The sequence below is a fragment of the Arachis hypogaea genome, chromosome 2 (genome assembly GCF_003086295.3).
Source record: "Arachis hypogaea cultivar Tifrunner chromosome 2, arahy.Tifrunner.gnm2.J5K5, whole genome shotgun sequence".
In the NCBI taxonomy this organism is placed as follows: Eukaryota; Viridiplantae; Streptophyta; class Magnoliopsida; order Fabales; family Fabaceae; genus Arachis; species Arachis hypogaea.
Window position 1 is genome coordinate 85,433,167 of NC_092037.1, and position 17,803 is coordinate 85,450,969.

Sequence of the window (17,803 nt, forward strand, 5' to 3'; positions counted from 1 at the left end):
TTACCAACCCCATTCAACAAGTTGGAATCTTAATGGTTCAAGAGTTCTATGCCAATGCATGGATCACCAAGAACCATGATCAAAGTGTGAACCCGGATCCAAAGAATTATCTTACTATGGTTCGGGGGAAATACTTGGATTTTAGTCCGGAAAGTGTAAGGTTGGCATTCAATTTGCCCAAGATGCAAGGAGATGAACACCCTTACACTAGAAGGGTCAACTTTGATCAAAGGTTGGACCAAGTCCTCACAGTCATATGTGAAGAGGGCGCCCAATGGAAGAGAGATTCAAGAGGGAAGCCGGTTCAATTGAGAAGGCATGACCTCAAACCCGTGGCTAGAGGATGGTTGGAGTTTATCCAACGCTCAATCATCCCCACTAGCAATCGGTTCGAAGTTACCATAGACTGGGCTATCATGATTCATAGCATCATGATTGGAGAAGGAATAGAAGTTCATGAGGTTATAGCTCAAGAGCTTTATAAGGTGGCGGACAAGTCTTCTACCTTGGCAAGGTTAGCCTTCCCTCATCTCATTTGTCACCTCTGTTATTTGGTTGGAGTTGACATAGAGGGAGACATCCCTATTGATGAGGACAAGCCCATCACTAAGAAGAGGATGGAGCACACAAGAGACCCCACTCATCATGAGATCCCTGAGATACCTCAAGGGATGCACTTTCCTCCACAAAACTATTGGGAGCAACTAAACACCTCCCTAGGAGAATTGAGTTCCAACATGGGACAACTAAGGGTGGAGCATCAAGAACACTCCATCATCCTCCATGAAATTAGAGAAGATCAAAGAATCATGAGAGAGGAGCAACAAAGACAAGGAAGAGACATTGAGGAGCTCAAGCACTCCATAGGATCTTCAAGAGGAAGAAAGAGCCGCCATCACTAAGGTGGACCCGTTCCTTAATTTCCTTGTTCTTTATTTTTCTGTTTTTTTTTTTCGAAAATTAATGCTTATGTTTGTTCATGTTTGTGTCTTGTGATCATTAGTGTCTTAGTGTCTATGCCTTAAAGTTATGAATGTCCTATGAATCCATCACCTTTCTTGAATGAAAAATGTGCTTAATTTGAAAAAGAAAAGAATTGCATGAATTTTGAATTTTATAACAGTTTAATTTTCTTGATGTGGTGGCAATGCTTTTGTTTTCTGAATGTATGCCTAAACAGTGCATATGTCTTTTGAATTTGTGGTTCATGAATGTTGGCTCTTGAAAGAATGATGAAAAAGGAGACATGTTACTGAGGATCTGAAAAATCATAAAAATGATTCTTGAAGAAAGAAAAAGCAATGAAAAAAAAGCAGTGAATACAAAAAAAAAAAAAGAGAAAAGAAAAACGAAAAAAAAAAGAAGAAAGAAAAAGAAAGAAATAAAGTTGTGATCCAAGGCAAAAAGAGTGTGCTTAAGAACCCTGGACACCTCTAATTGGGGACTCTAGCAAAGCTGAGTCACAATCTGAAAAGGTTCACCCAATTATGTGTCTGTGGCATGTATGTATCCGGTGGTAATACTGGAAGACAGAGTGCTTTGGGCCACGGCCAAGACTCAATAAATAGCTATGTTCAAGAATCATCATACTTAACTAGGAGAATCAATAACACTATCTGGATTCTAAGTTCCTAAAGAAGCCAATCATTCTGAATTTCAAAGGATAGAGTGAGATGCCAAAACTATTCAGAGGCAAAAAGCTAAAAGCCCCGCTCATCTAATTAATACTGATCTTCATAGATGTTTTTGGAATTCATTGCATATTCTCTTCTTTTTATCTTATTTGATTTTCAGTTGCTTGAGGACAAGCAACAATTTAAGTTTGGTGTTGTGATGAGCGGATAATTTGTACGCTTTTTGGCATTGTTTTTAGTATGATCTAGTTAGTTTTTAGTATATTTTTATTAGTTTTTAGTTAAAATTCACTTTTCTGGACTTTACTATGAGTTTGTGTGTTTTTCTGTGATTTCAGGTATTTTCTGGCTGAAATTGAGGGACCTGAGCAAAAATCTGATTCAGAGACCAAAAAGGACTGCAGATGCTATTGGATTCTGACCTCCCTGCACTCGAAGTGGATTTTCTGGAGCTACAGAAGCCCAATTGGCGCGCTCTCAACGGCGTTGGAAAGTAGACATCCTGGTCTTTCCAGCAATATATGATAGTCCATACTTTGCCCAAGATTTGATGGCCCAAACCGGCGTTCAAAGTCACCCTCAGAAATCCCAGCGTTAAACGCCGGAACTGGCACCAAAATGGGAGTTAAACGCCCAAACTGGCATGAAAGCTGGCGTTTAACTCCAAGAGGAGTCTCTACACGAAAATACTTCAATGCTCAGCCCAAGCACACACCAAGTGGGCCCGGAAGTGGATTTTTATGTCATTTACTCATCTCTGTACACCCTAGGCTACTAGTTCTCTATAAGTAGGACCTTTTACTATTGTATTTTCATCTTTGGATTATTTTAGATCCTTTGATCATCTTTGGACATCTAGTTCTTAGATCAGATCTTGGTTCTTCTGGTTCCCTCTTTGGGGCCGAAGCCAATGATCACACTATCACTTATGTATTTTCAACGGTGGAGTTTCTACACACCATAGATTAAGGTGTGGAGCTCTGCTGTACCTCGAGTATTAATGCAATTACTATTGTTCTTCTATTCAATTCCGCTTGTTCTTATTCTAAGATATCACTTGTTCTTCAACTTGATGAATGTGATGATCCGTGACACTCATCATCATTCTCACCTATGAACGTGTGACTGACAACCACCTCCGTTCTACCTTCGATTGGGTGAATATCTCTTGGATTCCTGATACACGATGCATGGTTGATCGCCTGACAACCGAGCGCTCGCCTGACAACCGAGCGCTCGCCTGACAACCGAGCCAGCCATTCCGTGAGATCAGAGTCTTCGTGGTATAGGCTAGAACTGATGGCGGCATTCAAGAGAATCCGGAAGGTCTAACCTTGTCTGTGGTATTCTGAGTAGGATTCAATGATTGAATGACTGTGACGTGCTTCAAACTCCTGAGGGCGGGGCGTTAGTGACAGACACAAAAGAATCACTGGATTCTATTCCGGCCTGATTGAGAACCGACAGATGGATAGCTGTGCCGTGACAGGGTGCGTTGAACATTTCCACTGAGAGGATGGGAGGTAGCCACTGACAACGGTGAAACCCTTGCTTAAGCTTGCCATGGAAAGGAGGAAGAAGGATTGGATGAAGACAGTAGGAAAGCAGAGAGATGGAAGGGAAGGCATCTTCATACGCTTATCTGAAAGTCCTACCAATAAATTACATAAGTATCTCTATCTTTATCTTTATGTTTTATGCGTTTATCACCATACCCATTTGAGTTTGCCTGACTAAGATTTACAAGGTGACCATAGCTTGCTTCATACCAACAATCTCTGTGGGATCGACCCTTACTCGCGTAAGGTTTATTACTTGGACGACCCAGTACACTTGCTGGTTAGTTGTGCGAAGTTGTGTTTATGCCATGGTATTGAACACCAAGTTTTTGGATTCATCACCGGGGATTATTTATGTTGTGAAAAGTATTGATCACAATTTCGCGCTACCAGTGCTCAAAATGGAGATATATGTATTAATATACAAAGCATATCTATTTTATAGCTAATTGATAGATACATATTCACATTAATTAACCATCATAAACTAGTGAGATCACACAAATTTTAGAATTAGATCATTACAAAAATAAAATATTATATTCTTGGTTATATAGTGAACATTAGTTTACTTTAATCTCTACAAGCACTACAATATTTTTGGTCTAAGGTAACCCTTATTTGAAGCAACATTTAAAAAAGTTACTTTAGATAAAAAAAATACAATATTTTTTAAGAGTTGCCTTTGAATAAGACAAAGATAACAAATTTATTGGTCACCCACAAAAATTGTTGTCTTTAATATCTAAAGCAACACTTAAAAACTATTACAATATAAAACATTTAAGGCAATATTTTTAAATAAAAATATAATATTTTATAAGAGTTATAAAAAAATTAAATAAATAACTTTTATAAAATGTTACCTAAAATCATTCATAGCTAAACATTTTAGAGGGAAACTTTTCATCCTATTCTCCCCAATATTTACTTTCCAATCAAATAACTTAGAAAAAAAAAAGACCTTTAGTTTTCCTTAAATCATTTCTTCTAGTGCGTACTTCAGTAAGTTCATCACTATACCCAGCACCCACCATAAGCCCTAACTTTTCTAATCAACATAAAAGAGGACACAAACGGCAGCAGGAGGTCCCGACGTTCAACTTCTAGTTTCGTTCACGGTGCTGTTGGCGACGGGGCGGTGCTCCTTTTCAAAGGCGTCGGCGCAGTGCTCTCCTTCGCGGTCATCGTCTCCATGGATGCTACTCCACGGCTTCTCCTCCCTTGTCTCGGCTCCAAGTACGTGGTCACCTTCGAGAAACCCTTCTCGTTCTTTCTCTTCTTCCCCTGTCTCACTTCCTCCTCTTCGCAACTTCACTCTCTCCGATCAACGCTTCTGTCATCGTAGCTCACCAAGTAATTAGTTTTCTTCTTGTGCTCTCTATTTTACCTATTTGATTTTCTCTTCCGTTTAATTCAATCGTTCAATCGATTCCAACTAGTGTCTCTGTAGTGGTGCCCATTGGAAAAAAAAACTTATATGAATTAGATCTTTGTACTCACAAATTAGGAGAAGCTGTATTTGATGATAGATATGATGCAGAAGAATGGTTATTTTAATTAATAGATAGAAAATTGCAGAAGCATGGTTCCCATGGATTCAAAGGGTTTTGTAGGCAAACTATTATTATTGGTGTTATCTGATGATCACTACTAATTTCATTTGATTATTGCTATCTTTATATGTTGTTAATTCTTGTTTCTTTTTAATTACATGTCACAAAAAAATATCAGTTATTAATTATTAGAGTGAAATTCGGGTTCTAATTTAATTCTTTGTTGTGGACTATTGATGATAATTATTCTTAGAAATTATTCTTTTTTAATTTGTAGCTATGCAGGATTTGTTTCTTTTGATGTTTATATAGAGACTATATTAATTGGAAGCAATTAAGATGCCACTACTAGAAATAAGGTTTTTTCGAACGAAAATTTCAAATGAATTTTAATCCGTCTAAATGACTTTTTCATTTCGGACAAATTTGAGACAAATGTTGAACAATTTTTAGTGGAGACATTGAAATAATGTATTCTGTCCTAAATTTGTCTAAATTTTGTCCCAAATTTTGGCGCCAAATTTTTTTTAGATGGCGCCAAAAATTTCATACAGATTAGCAACAAATTTTGGACAAAAACTATAATTCGTCCGTATTCCATCTGAATATGCGCAATAACTTCAGACAAATTTAGGACGCATTTTGAAAAATATTAATTCTATCCCAAATTTGTCTATAATTAGTCTTAAATGCTTTTACTATAACTAACCCTTCGAAGGAGACAAAATTTTTTCCCACAAATTTGGGACGAAAATAGCATCATTTGTAAATTTCGTTTGAAAGTTCATCAATTTTCAAACAGATTTCAAATATTTATTGAAAACTTTTAAAATTTAGTATAAAAATATTATTTATATTTTAAATTAGTCTATGATTTGTCCCAAATATTTTTACTATTCTAAAATAAAGTTTCTTTTTCCTAAAATAACCTTAATTATATATAACTTATAAAAAGGTACGGTTTTTGTTTGCACCTTTCAATTCCAAAATCTCTTTATCAAAATATGAAATAATCATCATACCAATTAACATCTTATTTATTATTATACATATTTTTAAAAATTGGATTAATAGATATGTTAGCTCTTATTTATGCAGGCTTTTTTTATATAAATAAATATATAAAATATATTAATTCCCATAATACGCATGCAGAAAGCTTTACAAAAATGTGCAAGGAATTGTTCGCAAAGCACCCGCGAAATGAATTTAGTCGTCATCTCAGGAGGGGTGCACGCCAATTGGAACTTCTGGTGAGAAAGCCATTTTGTGCCTGATGCCAATGAAATGGGTACTTCTGGTGGGGCTACCATGAAATTTAGTTGGTTTATTTTTTAAATATATTTTTTAATATTTTAAAAAATAAAATTATATTTCATTAAATGTATGCTTTTGATTATTTAATTGTTTATTAAATTTATAATTTATTTTTATATAATATCAAATATGAAATAAATTACAATCTTAAAATAATTAATTGAATCATAATAGATGAACCATTAACATAAAAGACTAGTAAATTAATCTATTATTCATCATAACTCTTTTAATTCAGGTAGTACGTACTCAGTACTAAATAAAAAAAAATTTAACAATTATACTTATTCATTCCAAAATTTTAGAACTATAAATTTTAGAACTAAATTGACTATATTTTTATTAGTTTTTTTTCCTATCATTGTATATTATATTTGACTTTTTTTAGTTAAACTTGGGAGACTCTATCTTCTTATTTTTTTTATATACTCTATCTTTTTATTTTTTTATTCTTTTATTTTTATTATATTTAATATTAAATTTCTTATTACAAATTGTTATATACCATCTTATATTTAATTTTGATTTTTTTTAGTTACATCATATTATTTTTTAATTTATTCTTTTAATTATTTACGTTATAATCATTCAAAATTTAATTTTTTAACAAATTTAAGATAAAGTGTATCTAAAAGAATTACATATATAAAAATCTTAAAAATAAATTAGAAGAGTTCTAGGGGTCCAACAAATTTTGTGATTTGTAGCCATCAATTAGCTATCATGTAGTGTTTTTAATGGTGTGAGATTACATCTAATGGTGAAGAATTACTCATTTTTCTTTTGATGGTTAAATGCTGACCAAATTATAATAAAAGTGCTGCCCCTAGACTTTCTCAATAAATTATATCCAATCTTCTAAAAAATAGTCAAAATAAAATATAAAAAAAATTACGTAAAATAAAAAAGTCATATACTTTTTCATAACATTAAGGTATATTAAAAATTTAAAAAAATACAAATAAATACATTTTTAGTGGACTTTTTCATACTATTGATTTTGATCTTTATCCTCATTGTTTTCGTCGTCGTCGTCGTCGTCCTCGTTCTCATCCTCATCCATGTCTTCGTCCTCATCCCCAAGTAGCTCATCATCATCATCATCATTATCATCATCATCATCATCATTATCTTCTTCTTCTTCTTCTTCTTCTTCTTCTTCTTCTTCTTCTTCTTCTTCTTCTTCTTCTTCATATCTTATACTATTGGTATCCAGTAAATCAACAATAATGTCAATATCATTTGAGATATGATTGTTAGATTGATTTGTGCCATCTTCTTGATATGCAAAATCCTCCGTTGTTTCAATCTCAATCTCACCTCTTGCTTTAGTCTTGAATACAAACCACCATTTTGCTTTTTCTTTGGTGTTGCTCATTGGATGAGGTGCAAAATATACTTGAATTGCTTTATGTGCAATGATAAACGGATCATATTTACCATATCGTCGATTCTTTTGAATCTGTATGATTCCATACTCTTTGTTTACTTTTGTTCCTTTGCCGATCGTGGGATCAAACCATTCACATTTAAATAGTACAACTCTTTTTAGTGGTAGCCCAGTATACTCAACTTGAATAATTTATCAAGCTGACCGTAGAAATCATTTTCATATTCACCATAACCTGTGCCTTTGACACATATTCCATAATTATGAGTTGACTTTCCACTCGAGTGAGATCTTGTGTGAAACTTGAAGCCATTGACTTTGTAGATAGGCCAACATTTAACAATTCTCAAAGGACCCCATGCCAAAGAATGAATATTCGAATCTGTCACATTATTTAAAGGATCATGAACCTGTATTAAATAAGAACCAATAATTTAGAATATAATATATCATCTACCAAAAAATGTGTGTACAATAAGATTATCAAATCATATTGACTTACATAATTTTTAAATCATTCTGCAAAATCCGCTTCAATAAATTGATCAACTTGTTCATCACTTAAAGTAATATGATCTTGGCGTATGAAGTCTACAAAGATCCTATAGTACATAAATTTCAAATAAATTAAAATTATTAATATCAGAAAATATTATTAATAGTAAGAATATATATAGGAAGATAAATACTCACTCAATATATGGCTTAATTTCATCACAGTTTATCAGTATATGATTCATGGCTGCATTGAATTCTTTGTCATCTAAATAACGAGTTTTGCATTCACCAGCCAAACAACCAGGCAAATTAAAAATAGACAAATTTTGCTCAATTGAATCATCACTTTCATCATTTTGCTTTGCATCAATGCTAGTTTGGTTAAAATAGTACTCACAAAAGTGAGAAATTTCCTCAACTAGGTATGATTCAACGATAGATCCTTCAACATGTGCTTTGTTCTTGACCTTTTTCTTAAGATGATGGAGAAACCTATCATGAAAAAATTCATAACAAAAATCAAATAACAAATAATTTGCTTCATAAAACAGTAAAAAGAAATTTGAGAATAAATATAGAGGTGTGACTAAAGTACCTCTCAAAAGGATACATCCATCTATATTGCACAGGACCACCGATCAATGCTTCAAATGGCAAATGAATAGGTAGATGTTCCATTGAGTCAAAAAATCCAGGAGGAAAAATACGTTCTAATTTGCATAGCACAATTGGAATATTTTCTTCAAGCTTATTAAGAACATCTTCTCGTAATGATGTTGAGCATAAATCTCGAAAAAATTGAATTAACTCTGTTATTGGCTTCCATATCTGCTTTGGAAATGAACTAAAAGTGATTGGGAGTAAACGTTCCATAAATATATGACAATCATGAGTTTTCATTCCATATAATTTTCCCTCTTTCATGTCAACACATCTCCCTAAATTTGAAACATATCCATCAAGCATCCTTAACTCTTTCACCCATTCACATATTGCCCTCTTTTGCTAGAGGGTAAATGTGTAGTTTGCTTTGGGTTTTATAATTTTACCTCCACTTTGTTCTGGCAGTTCTAAACTTTTTCGCTTGCAGTATAATGACAGATCCATTCTAGCCTTTGCATTATCTTTAGTCTTCTCTTTGATGTCCATGACAGTATTGAATATATTATCAAATACATTCTTCTCAATATGCATTACATCAAGGTTATGACGAATTAAATTATGATGCCAATAAGGCAAATCCCAAAATATGCTTCTTTTGGTCCAATTATGCAGACTTCCATATCCTTCTATCTCAAGTTGCTCAACATCACTTATCTTATCATAATTCTGAACTATATCCCATATTTGCTCTCCAGTCAATCTCGGCGGAGGTTCTGATCTCTCAATTCTATTCTTATAGAATGCATCCTTGTTTCTTCTAAACATGTGATTATCAGGCAAGAATTGTCTGTGGCAATCAAACCATGATGGCATCCCCTCATTTTTTAATTGGAATGCCTTTGTTCGTTCCATACAGTATGGGCATGCTAACCTGCCTGCTGTCATCCATCCAGACAACATTCCATATGCAGGAAAATCATTAATAGTCCACAACAATGCAGCTCGCATTATAAAATTTGACTTCGAATGAATATCATAAGTTAAAATGCCATCTTTCCATAGTAGTTTTAGCTCAGCAATCAATGGCTGCAGGTATACATCAATCCTAGTTTTGGGATTACGAGGACCAGGGATAATCATGGATAAAAACATGTAAGGAGTTTTCATGCACATAGAAGGAGGTAGGTTATAAGGAGTGACAATTATTGGCCAACATGAATATTGTTTACCAGATTGACCAAAAGGGGTGAATCCATCAGCACATAATCCTAGTCTGACATTGCGTGGTTCTTGAGAAAATTGTGGATATTTTCTATCAAAATATTTCCATGCTTTTGAATTCGATGGATGCTCAAGAATTCCTTTAAACTCGTGATCAAAATGCCATCGCATGTGAGGTGCTGTGTTCATTGAAGCATAAAGTCTTCTTAAATGAGGTATAAGCGGTAAATATTGCATTCGTTTCAAAGACACTTGTTTACCCTTTTTACCTATCTTATACCTTGGAGAATGACAAAATTTACATTCCTTTCTTGGTATATCATCCTCATTGTAATACAGCATACAACCATTAATGCAACAATCAATTTTATTACTTTTCATGCCAAGTTTCGATACTAGCTTCTTTGCTTCATAAAAATTGGAGACAAGTAAGTTATCCTTCGACATCACTTCTTTCATAGCTTTCACGAAATCATCAAAGATTTGTTGAGATACATTCCCTTTAGCTTTTATACTCAACATTTTAACTGCCATTGATAATTCTGAATGATCAATACATCCCTCAAATAATGGGCGCTGAGCAGACTGTAATAAATCATAAAATTTTTTAGCTTCTGCATTCGGAAGCTCCTCCATGTGTTCTTCAAATTGACTCATAAATTCTGGTCCAACAGCATCAACCACCATAGATTCATACGAATTTCTTATTGGCACATTAGCATGCAGAGAAGAACATGTACCTTCTTGATTATCATGATCTACATTCTGTTGCAAAGGACTCTCTCCATGTGAATCCCAACACCAGTATCTTGGCATGAATCCATATTTATATAAATCTAGTGAAACCTCATCCGGAGTTGAGAAAATCTTATTTTTATGTTTGTTGCAAGGACATCTAAGTACACCGCCTTCAAGTACAAATTGAGGTTGTTTTGTAACTGTATCAATAAATTGTCGAACACCATTGATAAATTCCTGTCGTAATCCTCCTCGGTTTGGCAAATTTCTATTGTACATCCACTTTTGATGATCTGAAATTTTCATATCTACATATAAAGCATATTCAAATTTTCATAATCAATAATTTTTTTTATATAAATTAACAATGATGTTGCCAAGCGTTTAAATAAAGTGGCCGACACTAAACAATTTTTGGGAGTTTCATAAGCATATAAAAATATATGTTCTTGTAATTATACAGGATTACATTATTTTTTGGATTATTTTTTAATATTATTATATATTTTAAGGGATTTGGTAAACAAATATCTGAAAAATATTGTTAGAAAACACAAAATAAAAGAAATTAAGATTATATATTATATACACACAAAAATTTGACTTTTGATTTCTTATAGCATTTATAACCAAACCATATAATAATTTTGATCTATGAAAACTTTCATATATGTTTCCTTTTGTTTGCAAAATATATATCTTATAATACGCTAGCATGCATACTAGTTAAGTTCTAATTATTCTTCATATGAAAACTCAGATGAATGACAGCGCATAATAGTAACTGATAACATTAGACATGTATTTAGTTGGTTTTAGGTTTGAATTGGTTTTGTTTTGCATTGTACGTGAGAAATGGATCAGTAACTGTTGATGAATGGTGAGTAACAGACATCAACTTTATAGAATAATGATTTAAGTTGAATTGTTTTTCTTTTAATGCAAATGGTTGTACTATAGTTGTGTAGGTTTACTATTATTATTATAGCAATAAATATGAACACACATGAATCTTTCCAAAGATTTGTGACCACTTGATGATAGTGATAGAGTACATGCACCAGCAAATAGGACAAACATGCCTTCCTATGCAAAAACCAAACAGAACCCATAAGTGCATTACAAGTCTAATCTAATGCCTTGGTGCTGTGTGTGTATGTGTTTTGTATAGATAATATACTTTTTATAATGTTATCCAATTCCAAATCCACTAATTTGATTTACATATATCTTCATGACTTTATGCATTTATTCATGTAATTGCTTTTTCTATCACTCTTTAACAATTTCTCCACTAATTCTGATTCATGTAATTGCTTTTTCTATGATAAAAACTGAAAAGTGCTAATGACCTACTATTATTTTGGTTGATGGATACTTCTCTTTTCTATGTTCTAACTATAATAAAGCTTTTAATTTGTTTACATTGTTAAGGAACTACACAGTTAACAACATAATTTTAATTTTACATTTTACCTAAAAGTAATATAATCTGTCACATTGAAAGTAAATTCTAACTATAGAGGAATTTTATTTATTTAATTATTATACTGCTTGGAATCTTGTGATATATACCTTCACCTGAGTTACCATTATGTTCCCTGCTGAATTTATCATTTGTTTTGGTTTTAATCATGACATGAATTGGTATTTCGCATTTGTATTTGTGTTTGTATGTGAAGTAATGGAGGCAGCAATTAACCGTAGTTTTAGTGTGTTTTAGAACTATTTATAGTGTCTAATTTGAAGCACTTTCTCTGCTTCTCTGTGTCTCATGTCTTAAAAGTGGTTTTAAAAGTGGATTTTTTGTTAAAAAATCTGGTTTGGTAATTGGATTTTTAAAAACTAGTTTTAAAACTAGATTTTTGATTGAAAAAATTGGTTTTAAAATTGGATTTTCAAAAACTGGTTTTAAATTTGGATTTTTTGTTAAAAAATCAGGTTTTAAAACTAGTTTTTCAAAAAAAAAAAACAAAAATTAAATACTCATATAGTTTTTTTTTTGTTGAAACACATGGCTACTTCTATTAGTCAATAGAATGACTTATGTCACTCTTTTTTCTGTGGTCAAAGCCCTATAAGTACTTACTTTTGCTTAAAAATTTATGTCTTCACAAAAACATGGTCAGGAATTTAATATCTTTAGAATATACACACCTAAAAAAGCATTAGAATTCAGGTGTATAACTTTTAAAGTTAAAGTGATTAATTTATTTTTAATGTAAAGTAAAAAATTATTAATTTTTGTAATTAGCTGAGTTAACAAGTTCATATAGAATCGATTGTTATTTTTCAATTGATTGTTCTATGGCATTTGATTGAGTTAAATTATTTATAAAGAATAATGTAAATTTGATACTTTACTCTTTTATAGAGAAAGATTGCTTCAGAGGAGTTTAAGAAACATTGGTGGACATTCTAGAACTTGAAGATTGCAATTTGTTGAGCCATGACTCTGTAAGTTTTTCTATCTTGCTTATACTTGTAGGTTTTCATATGTATATTATGACCTTTGTGTAGTTTTTTTTTCATGTTGAATGTCTTTTGACATTTAGTCTACCTTTAGATAAGCAATATAATTATTTCTTAATTTTAATAATAATATTGTTGTGTGCCTTTTTGATGGATTTATGTACTTAATATGCATGAATATTATTATTTGCATGCTTGGTTAAATAGTAGTAACAATATATTAATAATTAGGTTTTTGCAAGACATAGAAAAGGATTGGATGAGTTTACCGAGAGATAAAGTTGAATTTAGTAACGGTGTCAATGACTTCTTAGACTTTGCTTACTTTATCAGAAGCCCGCAAGGAGAGGAAATTTTATGCCCTTGTGCAAAGTGTTGTAATTTCTTGTGGCACAAAAGACAAAAAATACATTTGATTGCCTTCGGATTTGTTAATGATTATACGAGATGGATTCATCATGGGAAAAGCGTAGTTGGCATGGATGTTGATAGCGATAGCAATAGTGATATTGATAGTGAGATTGAGACTAACTCGTATGACGACATGGACGCCTTATTGAACGATAGATTTAGGGATGTGGCACAAGCGAAAAGGATAAAAGAAGGTATGAATGAAGAAGCAAAGAAATTCTATAACTTGGTTGAAGAGGCTAGCAAAGAACTATACCCCGGTTGAAAGGGATTTTCTACGTTATCTTTCACCATCCAATTATACTTGTTAAAGTGTCAACATGGGTGGAGTAATGCCTCTTTTACTTCTCTCTTAGAGTTGCTAAAAGAGGCTGTTCCTAATTTAAATATTCCTACAACTTTCAATAAAGCCAAGACTATGGTGAGAGACTTAGGTCTTGACTATAAGAAGATTGACGCATGTCCAAACGATTGCATGTTGTATTGGAAAGAGCATGAGAATGACACATTTTGTCATGAATGTGGCACTTCTCGTTGGATTGTGCATCCTGTAGTTGAAGCTGATATTTTGCCTTCAAAAAAATCTCACAATGTTGCTGTAAAGATGTTGTGACACTTTCCCCTAATTCCCAAGCTTCAAAGACTATTCATGGCTCAGAAACAGCTAAAAGCATGAGGTGGCATGACGAAGAACGCAGAAAAGATGAGAAGTTAAGGCATCCCACTGACGGCCAGTCATGAAAGGACTTTGACAATCGTCATACAAATTTTGCTCTCGATCCTCGTAATGTAGAGACTTGGCTTGTCAAGTGATGGATTCAATCCATATCGAACAATGAGCATATCTCATAACACGCCTGTTGTTTTAATGGCTTATAATTTGCCGCCATGGATGTCTATGAAACAGGAATACTTTATGTTGTCGTTGTTAATCCCTGGACCAAAGTCACCAGAAAATGATATAGACATTTACTTGCAACCTTTGATTGAGGAGTTAAAGGAGTTGTGGGAGGTCGGGGTGGAAACATATGATGCATCAAAAAATGAAACATTCCCAATGTATGCAACTCTCCTGTGGATAATAAGTGATTTTCCAGCATACGCAATGCTATCTGGTTGGAGTACAAAAGGGAAGCTAGCTTGCCCTTGTTGTAACCATGGGACTTGTTCTAACTATCTTACATATAGTCACAAGATGTGCTACATGGGTCATCGTGCCTTTTTGCCTGAGGATCATCCATGGAGAGCTAACAAGAGATCTTTCAATGGAAAAGTAGAACATAGGCAAGCTCCACCATTATTGTCGGGTACTGAAGCTTTAAGTCAGTTGGAGTATGTGGATAATTCATTTGGGAAACTAAAACCAAAGAAAGATGGTCCATGGAAGAAGAGGTCAATATTCTTTGATTTACCTTATTGGCAGTATAACACATCACGACACAATCTAGATGTGATGCATATAGAAAAGAACATAGTTGATAGTATTCTTGGATCTCTCTTGGATATTTCTGGCAAGACAAAAGATCACACAAATGCTCGATATAACTTGCAAGAAATGGGCATTCGAAAGAACCTTCACCCCAAGAAAACAAATGGTAGCAAAAAGGTGAAGCTGGAAAAGGCATGCTACTCAATGACCAATGCTGAAAAGTTAATTTTTTGTGACGTCTTGAAGACAGCAAAGTTGCCAGATGGCTCTGCTTCAAATATTTCTCGGTGTGTGAACCTTTTAGAGAGAAGAATATCTGGTTATAAGACTCATGATGCTCATTTCATGCTTCACTATTTGTTACAAATTCCTATCAAAGGAATACTTCCAGATCAAGTTGTAGTTCCTTTGATTCGACTTGGCTCATTTTTTCATCAATTGTGTCAAAAGTCTATCACATTACAAGAGATAGATCAATTAGAAGAGGATATTATCACAATATTATACCAATTAGAGAGGATCTTTCCTCCTTCTTTCTTCGACATAATGATTCATTTGCCTATTCATTTGGCTAATGAAGTGAGATTGGGAGGCCCAGTTCAATTTCGGTGGATGTATCCTCCAGAAAGATACATGTGTATTTTGAAGTCCTATGTTCGAAACAGAAGTCGTCCTGAAGGATCTATTGCAGAGGCATATTTGGTTGAAGAATGTTTGACATTTTGCTCGCGTTACTTACATTCTGGTGTTCAAACAAAATTGAATAGACAACCCAAAAATAATGATGAACCTAATAATTCTATGATGGAAACTATAGATGCATTTTCGAATCTATTTCCAAAAAGAGGCGTTCCTTTGGGTGAAAAGAAAGGTGAACCTTTTTTCCTTGACGACAATTCTCGAGAGCAAGTTCATAGCTACATATTATTGAATTGTCACAAAATAGACGACTATGTTAGGTAAATCATACTAATTCTACTATATTTTGGTATTTTAATTAGAAATTTTGATAGGTCTATTTTATACTTACAAATATTATACTTTTAGGTTTTAGTGAGCATGAGACTTATCAACAAGGAACAAGATGGATGAGAGCTAAAAACTATAGCAAAAACTTTCCTACATGGTTTAAAACACGTGCCTTGCGGCATCATGTTCCAAATTGGATAAAAGAGCTCTCTAGAGGACCAACCCAATGTGCAAAAATATATTCTGGTTACTTTATCAACGGATATATATTTCACACTAGGCAACGTGAGGTAAGACGGAAGACACAAAATAGTGGTGTTACTTTAGTTGCATTGACGACAAGCTTTGCAAGCACAAAGGATGAAAATCCAATTCATGAAAATATTTCTTATTATGGTAGAGTGAATGACATCATTGAGTTGGACTACTATGAAAATTTTAAGGTTACATTGTTCAAATGTGATTGGTATGAGGCTAGGGAGGATGCTTATGGCTCGACATATGTGCATTTTAACAAAAAGTGCTATCAGGAAGAGCCTTTGTATTGGCATGTCAAGTGCACCAATGCTTCTATGTGCAAAATGCATTTGATAAAAATAAACATTATGTAATGAAGACTGTTCCAAGGGACCTATTTAGCATAAGTGATCAAGTTGACATTGATGCTGAAGATACTTATGAAAATGAGCCATTTGATAATTCGACGGTTCCTTCTATACCTAATGATGATGGTGAAGTAGACTTGATAAGGAATGATTTGAATGAAGTTCTCGTCGATGTTGCAAAAGAAGTCTATTTTTCCCAAGAGTATAACACAGGATTGGATGAAGAATATGATTCCGAAGACTTTTGAGTGACTTGTTTCCCTCTTTTATGGTATATAAGTCAGATTTATTACTTTATGTTAGCAGTTTTGAACTTGATTTCTTGAACATTTTGTGATATAGAATTTGGCAATTGTTTGTTATGGTTCACTACTTGATTTACTCCTCATTTTGTTTTGCATATTTGTGGTTCTCTTGTAACCTCTTTCCCTTATTAGATGCGTATGAAATTGTATTTTATGGTTGTTTTATATTTTTATACAGCAACTTAATGGAAAACGGAGCAACTTCAAAGAGGAAAAAGCTGGTAAAAAAGTATCAAGCTCATGCAAAAGTTAAAGAATTTGAAATGAAGGAAATTTTATTGTTTTAGATGCTATTTTATGGCTGTCATGGATGCTATTTTCTTTGCTATTTTATGGTTATCGTGATTGTTGTTATAGTATCTACTTTGTGGCTGTTTTATGGCTGTTTCATGGCTGTTTTGTGGCTGATTTAGTTGCTATTTTATGGCTGATTTAGTTACTGTTTTATGGCTATGTTATGCCTATTTTATGGCTGTCATGGCAGCTATTTTATGGCTATTTTATGGCTGTCATGGATTGTTATTTTAATTGCTATTTTATGGTTATTTTATGGCTATCGTGGTTGTTGTTTTAGTATCTACTTTATGGCTGTTTTATGGGTGTCATGGTTGCTGTTTTATGGCTATTTTATGGTTGCTTACTGACTGATTTAATTGTTGTTCTATGCCTATTTTATGCCTGTGTTATGGCTATCATGGACTGCTAATTTATGGCTATTTTATGGCTATCATAGTTACTATTTTATGGCTATTTCATGGCTGCTTTATGACTGATTTAGTTGCTGTTCTATGCCTATTTTATGCCTGTTTTATGGCTATCATGGACTGCTATTTTATGGCTGTTTGTGTTTATAGGATAAACTTGATGATCTCTAAGATGCTAGAGAAACTCTTACTAATGCATTTCAAAAAATTTTTGGTAAAGAGAATCCAGGAAGAGTACGATATTTTGGAAGAACTGTTACAAAAGCTTCTCTTAAAAAAAATAAAGAAATAGATGAAATAAAAAAAAGTGAAGAGAAGGTAACAGCTTTAAAAACTGAATTAGATGACCATAAGCAATGACTGCAAGGATTGGAAGATATTGTGAAACTTAT

At 33.2% G+C, this 17,803-nt stretch overlaps 2 protein-coding genes across 2 annotated transcripts; one reads left to right on the top strand and one right to left on the bottom strand.

The window, feature by feature from the left end:
• Positions 1-4,292: 4,292 nt before the first annotated feature.
• LOC112727293 (uncharacterized) lies at positions 4,293-12,109 on the bottom strand. Its single transcript, XM_025776980.2, has 8 exons — positions 12,092-12,109; positions 11,572-11,602; positions 9,004-10,824; positions 8,550-8,892; positions 8,150-8,446; positions 8,007-8,058; positions 7,662-7,866; positions 4,293-4,510 (listed from the first exon to the last, which is right to left on the bottom strand). Exons 1-8 carry the CDS (start codon positions 12,107-12,109, stop codon positions 4,293-4,295), a joined length of 2,985 nt encoding a protein of 994 aa, XP_025632765.2.
• Positions 12,110-13,466: 1,357 nt separating this feature from the next.
• On the top strand, positions 13,467-16,650 carry LOC112727300 (uncharacterized). Its single transcript, XM_025776987.1, has 5 exons — positions 13,467-13,593; positions 13,810-13,997; positions 14,193-15,787; positions 16,078-16,300; positions 16,414-16,650. The coding sequence occupies exons 1-5, from the start codon at positions 13,467-13,469 to the stop codon at positions 16,648-16,650; spliced, it is 2,370 nt and encodes a 789-aa protein (XP_025632772.1).
• The last annotated feature ends 1,153 nt before the right edge of the window (positions 16,651-17,803 follow it).

Excerpts from the sequence above, each read along its gene's own strand:
- LOC112727293 (XM_025776980.2), bottom strand. Across the intron at positions 7,867-8,006 it reads TTACTTTAAGTGATGAACAA|GTTCATGATCCTTTAAATAA; the intron begins GTTGATCAATTT and ends TATTTAATACAG. Across the intron at positions 4,511-7,661 it reads ATATGAAAATGATTTCTACG|TGAAGTTGCGAAGAGGAGGA; the intron begins GTCAGCTTGATA and ends GATCGGAGAGAG.
- LOC112727300 (XM_025776987.1), top strand. The coding sequence starts at position 13,467 with ATGGATGTTGATAGCGATAGCAATAGTGATATTGATAGTGAGATTGAG. Across the intron at positions 13,998-14,192 it reads AAAAATCTCACAATGTTGCT|AGACTTGGCTTGTCAAGTGA; the intron begins GTAAAGATGTTG and ends CTCGTAATGTAG. Across the intron at positions 16,301-16,413 it reads ATGCTTATGGCTCGACATAT|ACTGTTCCAAGGGACCTATT; the intron begins GTGCATTTTAAC and ends TATGTAATGAAG.